This window comes from Ailuropoda melanoleuca, chromosome 1 (genome assembly GCF_002007445.2).
Source record: "Ailuropoda melanoleuca isolate Jingjing chromosome 1, ASM200744v2, whole genome shotgun sequence".
NCBI lineage: Eukaryota > Metazoa > Chordata > Mammalia > Carnivora > Ursidae > Ailuropoda > Ailuropoda melanoleuca.
Window position 1 is genome coordinate 191,693,441 of NC_048218.1, and position 16,553 is coordinate 191,709,993.

General features: G+C 34.4%; 1 protein-coding gene across 4 annotated transcripts in view; it reads left to right on the forward strand.

Moving 5' to 3' along the window:
* The window catches only part of MKLN1 (muskelin 1), a 317,754-nt gene that overhangs the window by 237,530 nt on the left and 63,671 nt on the right, over nt 1-16,553 (forward strand). For all 4 annotated transcript variants that reach the window (XM_011230476.3, XM_034660164.1, XM_002913443.4 and 1 more), the window contains 3 exons: nt 2,840-2,917; nt 4,898-4,963; nt 13,569-13,681. In XM_011230476.3, coding sequence (XP_011228778.1) covers nt 2,840-2,917; nt 4,898-4,963; nt 13,569-13,681 — 257 coding nt within the window. The remainder of the gene's footprint in view (nt 1-2,839; nt 2,918-4,897; nt 4,964-13,568; nt 13,682-16,553) is intronic.

Sequence of the window (16,553 nt, forward strand, 5' to 3'; positions counted from 1 at the left end):
AACTATGTTACAAAGTTCTTTTGAGGTTTAGAAAATAATTCCATATATTAGTTGTTTTGTGGCTTCTGGTAATTGTAGTACTCAATGCAGAAAAATTGGGAAAACAGTAAAGTACAAAGAAAAAACCCCCAATAAAAAAATCATCCTAATCCTGGAAACCAAAGAAAATCACTTAGCTTTTTGATGCATGACAGTGTTTTACTTTTTTCCACCCGTGTGTCTGTGTGTGTATTTACAGATTATTTTATGGAAATTATATAATGTTGGGGAGTTTGTTCTTTTTACTTTGAAAATTACTGACAATATTTTTGTAGGACAGTTGTGTTCGATAAAAGAAAAACAACATAAAGGTCTTGATGGGTAGAGTATTTGTAAGCTTTTTAGGTTAGTTAAGAGTGGGGGTAGAAGGATTGGTTGAAGAAACAATTAGAGAATTTAATTTTACTTGCAGTGTTCGGAAGGACTTGAAAAATCAGGGATGGGTAGAACTGTTGATGTGATCACTCTTAAAAGAATTTTCCCCAGTGGATTATGAGTTCTCGTTCCAAATAGTGCTATAAGGCTTAAGGAGAAAGAGGAGATGAAGACTTTCCTAAGATGAACATAAGGTAAAATTGGCCAGACACACATAGTTCCAGTAAATATATTCGTTATAACAGTGGTGGAATCTTAGTGTGCCAGAATTTGGAAGGAACCTCTGGCCCTGTCCTGCTCTTAAACACGAGTTTTATAGATAAGGAACTTACTTATCAAAGTTGTATAACTAATTACAATTAGTATAAGAGATGTAGGTAATATGGCAGTTGGTTACTGTTAAAAAAATATGAAATTTATGACTTTTCTAATTTTCTCTATTTTTGCTTTGTATTTTTCATGTCTGTAGTTTCCTTGTCTTTCTTAGTTTTCTACTCATCTCTGTATATTCCTGTCTTTTACTTTCTTCTTTCTCTTCAGTTAGCTGTTATGTAGAATTAATGCATATATTTTAAAATCATTGTCTTTATCAAATAATTATGTCTTCTGTTTAAGCTTTTTTAAAATGATTAACTTTTATGTGTCTTTCTCAAAACTGAGTAAAATTCAGTTACTGTGTTTTGTGTCTATAGAATTCTAAATTTATGATTCATATTTTATAGCATCATTATTAACAGGAGCCCCTGTTAATTTTATCTGAAAAAAAGTTTTCCAGTTCTTGTAATGGGAGAGTATTGGTCAGAGTAGGCTGGATGGGTAAGAATTATCAGAAAAGCCCACGGGGAAGTAGATTTTGATAGAAATACTCTCACTAAAAATAAGTCGTGAATCTACTTTTTCCCCTTACTGTAACAATTAAAATATAAATGCTAATGTCTGAGTGCTAACTTTCAAAGGAAAGACGAATATTAGAACTTTCTTTTTGCAAAAATTATGAAGTCCTAAAGGCAAAGAAAAAGAGGAACTAGAGAAGTATATGGGATGGAAGTTTTCAGTTAAAACCATCTGAAAAGACTTGTAAGCTAAAGGGTGTGGTTCAGTTGAGCTGCATAATTACCCAGAAAAGAAAGAAATTAGGGAGATCTCTGTATATTACACAGTCTGTGGCAAATGTGTAAGTCATGGAGAACAGACAGTTTTATTTATAAATTCTTCAGAAAAGTATTTATGTTAGGGACTAAATGAAGCAAAAGGGAAAACCTTTTTTCAGATTGAGATCGGAGTCAAGTGATAGAATTTATAATAAAGTTGTCTTTGTAAATTATAATCTGTACTGATTCATGTAATAGAAAACCCATGTTTAAAAAGTATGTATATGTTGTTATATGACATAACAAGTCCAGAGGTAGATTTCATGGTTGGTCAGTTCAGTGATGCAGTTTCTTTTCCTGTCTCTGCTTTGTCATTATTGAATCGACTTCATTCTCATACCTGTGCAGATTGGCTGTACATTGCATGCAGACAGGAAAATTTCCAGAAGAATAAAAGTAGATTTGTCTTCTTGGTGTGTTTATTTAGAAGCAAAGGAAACATTGGATGCATTAGCCAGAATTGGGATCTACACCATTCTTAAATTAATGTTTGTTGAGGAGCATGGGCTTAGGGCTTGATAATTATTTGGGATGAAATAAATATATATGGGGAGCTCAATCTCTGTAACCACTATGGCAGCCAGTGTAACAACTCCTCATAAGAAGTAAGTTACGAATTTATTGATGAAATAAGTTCAGAAGTAAAGCAGAGTGAAACACGAGTCCCTGCCTACCACTTAAGAGCTGCATGATTTTGGTTAAGTTCCTTAGTATCTCTAAACACACATTTCACCATCTGTAAAACGGAGATGATAATGCCTAGTTCATAAAGTTATTTTTTTAATTAAGTCATCTTTAGTCTGTCTTAACTAAGACAGAATGAATTTTAACATTTCATAAGTATTTGGTGAATATGTAACTATACTTATACCGGTACTTTTATCTCTGTGGTTTTGTACTCAAAGAAAATCATGTAAAAATGGAATTTTCACTTTAAATAGTTAGTTTTGTTTTTCCTGAGGTTGTAAGGGCCTAGACCAAAGTTGTTGAGGCACTCATCTTCTGCTCTAGTTTTCTTGTATTCATCGTGACAAAAATGGAGAAAACATAGTAACTTTAGTAAGAGCTCCCACTAAAACAATTTGTTTACATGGTTGTGTCAACTAATATTTTACTATTTATATTTGAGATAGAGTGAAAACTGAAGTGACACAGTTTCTGAAAATGTGCTATTATTAGGGTATTAGTGACATATTAATAATTTCCCTTAATGTAGGCTTTTATTCTTTTTTGCTATAATAAAAAGTATAAGTCTCATTCTTTGGTATTTGCAGATGGTTTGTTCAATCAGTACATCAGTCAACAGGAATATAAGCCAAGATGGAGTCAAATCATTCCCAAAAGCACCAAAGGTAAGCCTTATTTTCTAGGTTGTGAGTGGTTTTGCTTTAATGTCTCAGTTTCATTTTTTCCAGGGTAGCTCAAGTTTTATAGTACTTTGTGTGAGAAATGCAAGTGTTTAACATAAGACGTAGGTTCCTTAACTAGATGGTGGAGTTAGCTTACTACATTAAACTTTTCTTTTAAACCTTTTTGTCTTACCACTAAAACAGAAGATTGGGCAGTTTTTACACAGAATACCTCATAAACTGCTTTTATAGAAATGGGGCATATCATTCTAAATCTATGGAACTTTTTAAGCAGATACAAATGAGAACTAGTGTAGTAACCCAAATAAAAATAAATACTGGTACAGTTAACTGTTAATAGGCATTTATATTGAGCCTCACAGTGAGTTTGGAGCCTTCAGTGCTGGGACTCGTGCTTCCTTCTTTGAGCTGTCGACCTTACAGGGTATTTATCAAAACTTAAAATCTGATCTAGAGCATGGTCTTCTCCATTAATCCATTTCTTCTCTTCTTGATCTTGACTCACTGCTTTGCCAGATGATTATATAGTGGAAAGTATAGCAATTGTTTAGTGCAATTACTTGCATTAAAGGAAGGCAGTTCTGTGGATGTTTAGCTTTTTTTCTGACAGTCTTCATAAATTGCTAAGCAATTCTCTTCAATTGGGAGAAAGCTCTCCCCTGATAGTGTTAAACATTAATATACTGGAGAAAATTGCTTACAAACGTCCATAATTTCTGTTATTCAGACATCATTTCTCTTGCTTTATCAGTCATTTTTGAGGTAATTTTTGTCAGAGAGACCCATGTTGTAGCAGACAGATTGTAATTGAGTATTTGAAAACTGATGGGTTAAATATATAAAATGCAAACATATTGGCAATAAATTTATTTTAGTGTCTAATTCTGTTCTTCAAAGTGGCAATACTGACTGAGGGGAAGAAGGAAGGAAAAGATAAAACATCAATGATAACGAGTCACAAAATCTTAACATAACTGTACTGGAAAGGAGAAAGAATTTGCGTAGAACTTCTGAATGAGAAGTCCTTAAATACAGTAGTAATGGGATGAATGCTTCAGTTTGGCATGATTATTTTCTCTATATAAGAACTAACATTTCAGTATTTTTCATAGTACCCTGGTGAAATTAGTAAAAGTTTGGATGGTCCCTGTTTTATATAGGAGAAAGCTGAAACATGGAAAATTATTAGCTAAAGTAATGTATTTCAGTTAATAGAGGAGTAATAAAGAAACCTTAGGTTTTCTGGTTCATATCAAGACAGGCATTAGAATCCTGTAACCTGATGAACCATTGAAATGAAGTTATATCTTTGTTTATATTAAGATTTGGTATACAGTAAGATTCAATACAAGTTGAACAATAGTTCTACAGAAGTTTAAGTTTCCCTGATTGTATTTCAAACTGCCTGTTAAGCTCCATGATGGAAATAGGAATCAAAGGGAAGTAAATCTTTTACTTTTCAGTCAGTACTCAAAATAGTTGGTAAGTTAAGTGGTAATATAAATTAATACAAAACTTGGTAACATGTTGGTTTTCAGTGGCTTAGTTGTATGAACTTTAAAACTGCTCATTATCCTAATTAGGTATGCTTGGAATAGAGACCTGAGATCTAATTCTGTAGCTGCTTTCCACCTTCACTTTTTCATGCCAGTAGTTCAGAGTTTTTTGTCTTATGTTTTTGTGGAATATCCTGCGTCCTTGCTGATTTATGGCACTGGTCATAAGTACATTGAAAATAGTTTCCTGTTGCATTAATAGTCTGAGAGCATTGGGAAAAAGAGCAGGGTATTTATTATAAACATAGTTATATTATTTCTTTTGAGTCTTTTTACTTGTTCTTAACTTGAAAGAATAAATGTGTGTTAATTTTACTGTTCATTTCAGACTTACGAATGCAGTTACTTTGGATTTCCAGTTATTCTGTGTTATTCTTTTTAAAGAACATATTTGTTTCTCCTTCAGGTGATGGAGAAGATAACCGACCAGGAATGAGAGGGGGCCATCAGATGGTTATTGATGTTCAAACAGGTGAGGAGTATTTGCAGTGGAAAGCAAATTCTTTTAAAAATTATACATTCTAAAATAAGCACAAAGATACTTCTTCCATTCATTGCAGAGGTGAAATGTTATCAGCCGTAATAACCAATTAGACAAATAAAATAGACATTAGCTATTATGTTAAGTAAATGAGGAAGTAACACATGAGGGAAGGGAGGCTGCTGCACAGTTGAAATTAGGTAGCCTAAAAGAAATGTGCAGCCATTTCTGTCTGTGAGTGTGTGTGGTTTTATATGCGTTTGATTGTTGTAGTAAACTGTGGAGTATTTCTGGATTTTCAGTGCACTTATATTTTAATGCCATAATATGGGAGAATATTGAGAGAGAGAATATCAAATTAAGTAGCTTAAGTGTTAATAGATCCACTAATTGCTTAACACTGTTCACAAACCTATAAATAATTTGTTTTACCTATTCTTCTTTTCTACCTTTTAGACTTTATTATATAAGTTGCTACCAAAAATTTCCCTTAGGTTTCTACAGCCTGGGATAGCTTAGATACCATTGTATTCAGAGGTTAATTCTAAAATTATAGTAGGTTTTAAGTTACCATCTGGAAAAGCAAATACCAAGAATTCAGTATAACTTTACTTTATTATTTGGTTTTAGAATACTTTACTTCAGGGAGTGCCAATATCCATTCAAGTAATATTTTACTTCTTCCGTTCTGTTACTGTGTTATGCTGATTCATAGGGCCTCAGGAATAATTTTGTTGACTCACATCTTAAAGTAAGAATAAAAATGATCACAATGTAGATAATAATCTCCCAGACATTAATATATCTTCACAAATGTTTTGTGAGTAACAAGAAGTTATGATATCTCTTTTAAAATTAACTGCTAAATTTGTATAGTAACCTGTGAGCTGATTTAGGAGTATTACTAGTTTCTGTATGGAAGAGGTTCGTTTCAGGGCATTTGAACTTGCTCCCCTAATGTTGGTCTGTCTCCCCAAATCCTTTCCCTGCCACAGATACAGGTTTGACTCAACTATAGAGTCTTACGCATCCTTTCTTCTGAGAGTCCAATAAATATACATGTGGGTTATTTATTTATTTATTTATTTGAGAGGAGAGAGAGACAGTGCAAGCAGGGGGAAGGGCAGAAGGAGATGGAGAAGCCAACTTACCTCTGAGTAGAGAGCCCAACATGGGGCTTGATCTCAGGACCCTGAGATCATGACCTAAGCTGAAGGCAGATGCTTGAACTGACTAAGCCACCCAGGCACCCCATGTTGTTGGTTATATTCTAATACATTTAAATTTTTTGATGATTCTGCTTATTCTTTTCTAGTATATAGACTATGCTTCTTTAAGGCTGTAGTTAATCATTACCTTGGAATCAAGGTAGAAAAATTAAATGTTATATAGAGCTTTACATTCTTTCAGGCAACATTTGATGCTTTCTGAATTTAATTTGGGTACAGAGCAGAGTTTGGGATATCTTTGGATTTGTTCTTTAGAAATCCTTCTATTTCTATTATAAAACTATTAATAGCATCAGTTATCAAGGTATTTTCATATACTGTGTCATTTGTGTACCAGAGCCCTCTTATAACTGCTACCACGAGGTTGATCTTAATCATCTTCAAAGAGATTATGTTTATTGTAAATCTTTGCAAGAACTTTTTCTAGTCCAGTCTTACTGACATAGCAACTAAATATAATGGTTGAGGGTTCAGTTTGTGAGAAGGGGGTGTTAGACATACCTGGGTTTGAATCCTGACTTTACCACTGACTTTTTATTTGATCATGAATGAGTTATAATGATGATAAAAATGGGAATAGTAAGTTATTGGAAGAGTAAATGAAATAATATATTTTATATATAATGTATATATCATTTACATAATATGTTTTTTTTTAAAGATTTTATTTATTTGACAGAGATAGAGACAGCCAGTGAGAGAGGGAACACAGCAGGGGGAGTGGGAGAGGAGAAGCAGGCCCATAGCAGAAGAGCCTGATGTGGGACTCGATCCCATAACGCCGGGATCACGCCCTGAGCCGAAGGCAGACGCTTAACTGCTGTGCCACTCAGGCGCCCCCATAATATGTATTTTTATGTGCAACATTACTGTACTGTATATACTGATTGGTTTTGATGAGAGAATTTTATGTAAGTCTAAAGACCTTTTTAATCTTTGGTTTTTGTTTTTGACAGAATCTCACAGTGGAAATATTTTTAAATGATTTTAAAACTTTTGAAAAATAATTTAAAACAACTTGAAAAGCAATCTTGATGGAAAAAAATAACTCACCCATAATCCCACATTTTAATTAATCAGTGTTATTTCAGTATATTTGCTTTATCTTTTATCTGTGTTGTCCTGACTGATATTTTAAAGAGGAAGGGAAACCATAAATACAAGATTTTTAGAAAAAAAAAATATTAAGAATTTTGCTGATAAGGATTAGGTAGAGTTAGTAGTAAAGAATGACTTTCCCCAAGTAGAGTTTCAAGAACCCAGAAGTTTTATCTTTATAAAATTGATGCCAGAGTAGTGAAATGTAGTAGAGAGACCCAGTCATTATTTTAAGTATTCATTTTAAGGATTTCCAGAGCAAAGGCTTTTAATCTGGTGAAGTTATATACAAAATTTTGTTTGTATGTACATTTTTCTAGGAAGAGAATCCATGAATTCAGATCATCAAAGGGACTCTTAACTCAAAAAGTTAATAAAACCTTTACTAGTATAAAACTTCATAAAGTTCATTTCATCTTTAAAGTGGCTTGTATTTCAAAACAATTATTGCTTCCCAGTGTTTCATGAATTTTGTTTTCTTAAAAATATAATGGTGCCTTAATTTTTTTTTCACTTTATAGTTCTTTTCATTTTGCTACAGTTCTAAGGGTAGAGTAACAATTTAGAAAAGTACCTGATGGCATACATTTTACTATTTAATTTCAGAGCTTTCTGCCATCCTAAGTGAATTCTACCATTTATACCATGGTAGAGAAGAATTGTAGTATTTTGTCCTACTGAATATGTATGTCAGTTTTATTGACTATGATCCCTATACTTGGCACCTCTCCACTTCAGTTCTTCAACTTTGGGTAAAATAAGGCAAATACAAAGAGAGAAAAAGGTATGTTTATTTTGTTTCAGTGTGGGAATCTGCTCGGATGAAAATTTAAATGTTCATTGTACCAAGAAGTTCTTTGGTGGGTAACCCTCATTGAATTTTGAGAACCTATAGTGCCAGCCTTTTTTCCTCTCTCAGAATAGGTAGTAAGACTCAGGCAAAATCCCAGTACTGGTATCTGCAAAAGAAATTAAAGGTGTGTTGCTTGTCACTTGGTAGAGCCCTTCTATGGAAATCTGAACCTTTGACTGTTCTGTACTAATTATATGAAAGTGCTTGCTTGCTTTCTTCCTTCCTTCCTTTCTTTTTTCCCCCACAGTGCCATATATAGGTTTTCCTTAAATTCCTTAAAAAACCTTTTGAAGGAAATAGGTGAATATGGGTTTTAGTTGTTAATTACAAACATGTTCTTTTGGCTGTATTTCTTTAAGCTACCTATGACATGAATCTTTTTTCTTTCATTTAGCTATCAGGAAGGAATTCTGGAAATATAACCTCAATTAAGAATATAAAGTATATTGAAATATGTGTGCAAAAAATATATATTGAATTCAACCAAAGGATTGGTCTCTAGATTTGTAATCACAGCTTTATGTTCTGCTTAAAAAGGGAGGCAGACGAATCCAGTTTATAATGGGCTAAGTTCAGAGTTCAGGGGAATGGCTAAAGAAGGTAAGGTTGAAGAACATGTAAAATAGATTTCTCCTTCTAATTCATTCCTCTCTTCAAAATTTTCATGTCTGTTTAAGGTCTTACTAACTGCATTTTCAGAAGGGTTAAACTCTTGGATTAAATGTCCTGACAGGGTTTCATTTTTATCTTGAATATAAATTTGTGTTTCTTAAAACTTTTTTTCCATTTCATTTGTTTTTCTCAAGGTGTCTGTATTAAACTAAGAATTAAGTTAACCCCCTTCACTATCCTGTTAACTCTTCTCCTACCTCTTCTTTTTGATACATAAGTTTTGTTTAATGTTGGGCCCATGCTATGTGAGTGTATAGAATTGGTATTCTGTACTGTTTCAAAGTGGAAACACGGATTTAATTATGAAAATAGTGTGCCATCTTGTGGAGGATTATTCAGTCAGCACAGTCTGATTTACCCCTAAGGATTAGAGTAGGAGAGATTTTGCAGTTGGGCTCAGAAAATAAAAAGCCTGCTTTTTTGTGCTGAATGGTATAAAGACACTGATGTGTTACTATTTCTACCTTATTCTTAGTATATTTAAGTTGTGTATATTAGTATTGCTGGTTGTAAGTAGCTGTAGGGTTTATTTAGTGCTGGTACCAAAAAGACTTAGGCTAAATAGTATGGTTGAGTTTTAGTTTTTGTGGCCTTAGAATTGACAGATTAACTGACTAATTGATGATTGATTCCTTTTGTCTCAGAATGAAATTGTTTTGACATTTTGAACATAGGCTGTTACTGGTCACTTTATTTCCAATCCCTCTATATTTGCTTCTCCTATAATGCTGCAAGCTCAGAGCTGGCCTTGTTACATCTCTGTTTGTATAGTTTGAAGCTACTCCATGGTCTAGTGGAGTTGACTTCAGAGCCATTTATATTGCCATTTAACCCCTTCCATGATCTGACTACTACCTGTCTTTTTACTTTTTATGTTCTTTTAAATTGAACAGTGCATTTATTCATCACACAGTTTTAACCACTTTGCATGCATTATATAATTTCTCACAGTAGCTTTATGAGGTGCTGTGGTGTGCCATTTTGGACGTGAGGAAACCAGTGGTTAAGGAACCCAGTGGTGGCTACACAGCTGTGGTAGTAGAACTGCAGTTCTATCAAGATTTGCCTGACTTTAGAGTCCATGTGTTTTAAAACATTTCTCAAGTGGGACGCTTGGGCGGCTCAGTTGGTTAAGCGTCCGCCTTCCGCTCAGGTCGTGATTCCAGGGTCCTGGGATCAAGCCCCACGTCAGGCTCCCTGCTCAGCGAGAAGCCTGTGTTCTCCTTCTCTCTCTGGCCCTCTACTCCTGCGCTCTCTTTCTAACTCACGTTCACTCTTTCTCAAGTAACTAAAATTTTTTAAAAATTCCTTTTTAAATAAAACACTTCTCATGTGTTTTTCTGTCTCTGTGCCTTTGTTATACTTTTTACTGTGATTGAAATGTTCTCCTGTCTCCTGTTCTGCCAACAGAGCCACCTTCTTCTTTTTTTTTTTTTAAGATTGATTTATTTAGAGAGAGAAAGAGCATACATGTGAGTGGGGGTGGGGCAGAGGGAAAGGGAGAGAATCTCAAGCAGACTCCCTGGTGAGCACGGAGCCCTACACGAGACTCCATCTGATGACCCTGAGGTCATGACATGAGCCAAAATGAAGAGTCTGACGCTTGACCGCCTGAACCACCCAGGTGCCTCCAGGGCAACCTTCTGATGTATAGGTCAAATACCTTTCTTGTGTCCCCTCAGGTATACTCTTCCCACTTTTGAACTCAGATGGTGCTTTTTACCTTTCTTAGGGCATTTAGTCTGCCTTGCATTATGGTGATTTATACTTGCATTATATTCTTGATTAGATTGTAAGTTTCTTGAGGATAGGGACTGTCTTCTTTCTTTTCTGTAAAATACCTTGTCAATTCAGACTAGCCCTGGGAAAACATTGACTGAACATTCCTCTGAGTGCCAGGAGAAATGGATAGCCACAGTAGTCTATGTGCCTTTAAGAAAAAAATATAGAGAAAGGACTGCTGCTTGAAGAGGACTGTACTGCCCAGGGATGTATGTGAATTGTTACGTAACCGATAAGCATGAGAATGGACCCTGTTGCAAATAATGTTTTCTTTTTTCTATTTCCTTACTTCTTACTACAGTTCTCTCCAGTTATTTCTGTAATCTTTGAAAGTCTTTGATATCCTTTATACATTAACTAATACTTTTGCTTGTGTTTATTTCTAGATAATATTTCATCTCTGATTTAACTTAAATGATTAGATGATTTAATTAAAATTTTGTCATGCATTTTATTCAGGTATGTCAGAAGGTCCTGTTTCCATCCGATTCATTCAATTTTACTATTAAACTTCAACTGGGACTACAAAGCATTCACAGACAAGAATGACATCTTGGATTAATTCCATTGGGATGCTTGCTCTCTGCCAGATTTTATTTTGCTCAGCTATCAATGAGGCTGTTGTGGAAATGTGGGTTTTCTTTGATGTGAGAATTTATGCGTACAAAGAGACCTGCTTTTTAGAAAGAACATTGAGAACCCAGAGCCCAAGAGGAAGGGTTATTAAAGTTAATGAACCAGGGTAACCTTATCCAGAGGGTACCCAGAAACACTATAAAACAAAAGGTCAATTGCTATTGCTGTTTTAGTTATATACCCCCTCCCTCTCCAGGCTTTAGAACTTAACAGGGTTAATTGCCTTTACAGTGAGGCCTTGGCAAATAATTTTTAAGCCAGATGAAAATTCTTTAATTTTTTTCCTGTAAAACTTGAAGTATCTGGTATTACTGCATGCCATTTGGGAAACAGAATGTTACTTATCTAATGATAGTAGATTGTTTTATAGTTCTGAGGTATGATGGTTTTTTAACAGTTTCAAATAATTGCCGTTATTTCACATTTGTACAAAGCCAGAAAGTTCTAGGTACTGAGTTAGTCATGGAATTGGATACAGTAATGTTGTTTTTATTGCATCTGTGGCACTTAGTTAACTATAGAGTACATTTTATTTTTGTGCATATTTTAAAGATGGAATTGCTGTTTGTGCTTGATAGCCTCAGAATGTTTTCATGTAACTTATATCTAAAAAACTACACCACAACACTGAGAGTTTTGTAAGTGAAAAAACTAAGACCCAGGGAGGTTATGTGGCCCGTATTTGATTTGATTACCCAGTTAGCACTAGAATTCAATCCTGTTCCAATGGTATATTCTTCCCCAGAAGCAGTGTTTTGATTTCTGTAGCTTCTGGGGCATAGAATAGGACATTTCACTTAGAAAATTCACTTAGATTTTGAAATTATATGAAAATATGACAAAAATCTCTTAGAAGACAGTCCAACTCTGAATGGCAAGAATTTTCCTTAATGATGTTACAGTATTTCTAAGTGCACTTTGAATTATAACTGTTCATGGTGGGGCCTAACTTAAATGACGTCTCCACATAAATAGGCCTAGGTCATGCCGATTAGGGAGTAGATAGCTTTACAATGTTCCTGTATGTCTTACTTAACTTTTTAAGAAAAGGGGTACCTGGCTGACTCAGTCAGTAGAGCATGTGACTCTTGGTCTTGCAGTCATGACTTCAAGCCCCGTGTTGGGCATATAGTTTACTTTAAAAAAAAAAAAAAAAGAAAGAAAGAAAGAGGGGTACCTGCTTGGCTCAGTTAGTTACATCTGACCTAAGCTTAGGTCATGATCTTAGGGTTGTGGGATCAAGCCCCACATTGGGCTCCCTGCTCAGCGGGGGGTCTGCTTCTCCCTCTCCTTCTGCTCCTCCCTCCCCAACATGTGCTCTTTCTCTCTTTCTCTCTCAAATAAATAAAATCTTTAAAAAAAAAAAAAGGAAAGGAAAGAAAAAATGTTGTGACTTTTAAAAAATAATTGCTGGGCTTGTGTAACCAATAGACATAAGACATTTAAATGGGGGGAAATATTTGAAGAAAGGAAAGACACTATTTTAAAGAAGGAGGTGGATCATAACAGTGTCACGTATAAAGATTGTCACTATTCATGGGGCAAGAAATGAGTTTTGTTGCAGTGAAGCAGTCCATGGATATAATAGACATTTCAGATTTAGAAGAAACCAAATTTTCAAGATACCTAGAATAACTTAAAGGTTGACTTCTGAGGAGTTAAGCCTACTCTAGTATATTTGGAAAAGATTTCTCCAGTTTCCATGGGAATGCCAAGGCTGTACATCACCTTATTCTAATGGTGTCTAGCTTTAACTAGGAGCTAGTTTTAACCATTGTTTTTGATATTGCGATAGAGGGAAAACAGTTTTAATGTGAAGTTTTTTTTCAGAAATAGTTAGATGTCTTTATGTTCTATTTTAGGCCATATATTCCTTTTGGATTTCTTTCTTTCTTTCTTTCTTTTTTTTTTAAACAATCTGAAGCTGCTGCATTGCTAAGAAGCTGCTAAGTGTAAACTTTTTTGGCCCAGCACAGAAACTCCTAAACTGGCAGCACATCACATTCACTCTGGATTCTTGCAAAAATACACACTCTTCTTATCCACTGAAGACCTGTGAAAGAATCTTGGGGAATGTCTCTTAGTTATTTGTATTTTTATAAATCTCTCAAAATAGTGGTCCTGCAGCAACCTTTTCATATACCCATGTTTAGGAGATGCTAACCGAGTATATATTTTGAAATGTTACCCATTGACAAATTTCATTTTTAAGTTTATTTAGATGTGCTTTCTTAAGTGATCTTAAAAACAATGGCTACGTCTGGGTGCCTGTATTTAAATTTTATCCTTAAAGGGTTTTTTATACATATTTTTCTAATTTTCATAGAGACCGTTTATTTGTTTGGTGGCTGGGATGGAACACAAGATCTTGCTGACTTCTGGGCGTACAGTGTGAAGGAGAACCAGTGGACATGTATCTCTAGAGACACTGAGAAAGAGGCAAGTTCTCAGACTTTTCGTCCATCTGTATTACGATAGGGGTGTGGGTGTACCCTTCTTTTTCTGGATGATTTGTATTCTTTTCTATATCCACAGTAGTAGCAGAAGAATTTGTGGTAAACAAGTTTGGTTTAAGTATTCTTGCATTCTAGCTTCTATACCTGGTTCTTCAACTACTGGTACATGAACAAATCTATTTCATAAAGATAAATAGAAATGGGTATCAAATATAATGGTAGTTTTTAACTGCTTTAGTCTGGAAATGTAACTGTGTAATGATCTTTTTTCTCATGTTCCTGTCACCTCTACTCTTACTCTGAGCATTCATCTTATTTTGATTTCCTCTGGAAAAATATGCTTTTGATGTCCTTACCTTTTCACTATTTTGGTCCCTCACTATTTGACTATGTATCAGTTTTCACAAATGATACATATTTTATTTTTGACTAAAACTGTATTCATGTGTGTGTCTCTTGATACATATATACATAAAGCATTTCCTTAGTGAATTAGATGACTTGGATTTATGGCTTTGAATGATGTAAGTGCATAATTATACACTAGTATAAAGCAAATGTTAATTCATTGTTATTTTTTCCAAATCTTTATAGAATTTTTTATTGTACCCTCCATCTAAGGTGTTTTCAGATTACAAGGTGAAAAATAAACTTTAATAAAACGATGGGAGCTGAAAATGAAAAGTGGGGGAAAAGACCTAATTCAAAACCCACTGCTTTTAATCTAGAATGGCCATTTCAGAAAGATCAGTGCTCTGTCTTTAATTCTAGGAAATTGGATTCTGCTTATTCAGTGTGTTCCAGTGATTAATTTGGGTAGTTTTTATCTTTTCAAAGATATCTTAAATTCTGATTTCTATTTGTTATCCCTGTGAAAATATGTAAAGATGGCCTTTGTCTTTCAGTATTAAAGTACCATTTTCTGAAGTGATTGTATCTTCAACAAAAATAAAGAGAGATCTAAAAAAATTCCTAACATTTCTTTTAAACTATTTTAAATCTAAGTTGATTGCATCTGTAATTATTCTTGCAGTAAGTCTAGGATTCATCCTGAAATCCTCCTTCTTCATTGAATATGTCTAATTAGTGCATAAGTTCCAACAGTTCTAGCACCCAATACTGCATTTCAGATGTCTTTTCTGTTCTACTCTTTTTGGCACTAATTCCAACACGATGGTTTCTTTCTTAAACTTTTGCCTCCACTGTTAATCTGCTATTTTCCATTCATTAAAAAGCATATTTGGCCATATGACACTTGCTTAAACCCTATGGTTAGCTTCAGTCCCTGTTTCACTTATCTCTTATGTTCCGTCTATTCCAAACATCCACCAAACCTCAGTGGCGTATAGCAGTAGGTGTTTATTTTGTCAACAAGTCTGCAGATTGGCTGCATGATTCTTTTGGTTTTGGCTGGACTCATTCATGTGCCCCACAGTCAGCTGGGTGTCAGCTAATCTAGGATATCTTCAAGCGGGGACTACTTGACTCTGTTCTACATAGTTGCTCACCTTCCTGTTGGCGAGCTGGGCTTGTTCTCATGTCAGGGGCGGGGCTTCAAGGATGAAAGGTAGACGTGAGTACTCCACTAAATTTGTTATTGTCCCATAGGCTAAAGGAAGTCATATGGCCAAGGCTAGAGTCAGTATATGGTGAGGGGCACTATCGGGCATAGGTACAGGAAAGTGTGAACAACAACAACAATAATCATAATGATAAGGCAATTTATCAACCTTAGTTCCTTTGGCTTAGATTATAAATTTCAAATTTCTCATCATGATTTGGTCCCCGTTTAACTTTCTTGCCTCATCTTCTGACTTTCTGTGCCAGCCACAGCTTTAGTTGTTGGAATTCAACTTTCTCACCTGATGGTCCCGTGGCAATGATGTTTTTTTCTGTTTGAAATTAATAGAGGGCTCCTCCTCCCATGCACCGAGCTCTTACTTAGTAAACACCTACTTATTCTTAAAACTCAGTTCAGACTTTCTTGGGGAATCCTTTCCTGATTTTTCCACATAGAATTAGAAGCTTCCTTTGGTGTGCCCATTTAACCACTTATATTCCTTCAGTGGGTAACTAAAATGATTAGTTTACATTTCTGTTTCCCTGCTTAGACTATGAGCATGAATTATATGTTTATTCTTTAGTGAGCAAATAGGTGAGATAGATTAAATGAAAAGTTAATGTTTGAGAAAAGCATGAGAAGATAAATACTAAATTGGGAGAGTAGCTATTTTGGCAAGAGAGGAGGGTAGTTTACAGGGGATCTCAAAGGTCGTATTAATGTTCTGCTTATGAAGCTGGGTGTGGGTATTATTTTTATATCATATGTTACATATAAGTAATATTTGGAATGCAGTTAATAATTATTTTAAACCAATATTGGAAAAATATAGAAATTATTTTGATGAGAAGATTTGGTTCTATTATTTTGAAGTCAGTGGTGACTCAGTACTGTAGTTCAGATTCATTATGGTTTATTATTGCTTTCTTCCTATAGATGCCTGAAAATTTTGTTGATCTTTCTATGAAATAAATGGTAATAGTGTATGGCTGTAACATAAATACTCCTTCCTTCCAATATTGAACAGTTAGTATTTCATATATCTCATTTTATTTTCTATACCAGTGAGTACAAGTCATTGTTTGATGATACGCTGGGGCATGTGTTACAAAAGTATGGTATGCAATTAAGAAGCAGTATTAATTTAATTCACTTTAATTTACTTAAATATGTATCTAAATAACACATTTAGGAGGTTGATAGATAATAGAATGGCTTAGCTCTTAAAGAGAATAATTACTTTAAATGTTCATATAGATATGCAAGTAAGTTTTTATAAAGGTTTGAAACAAAT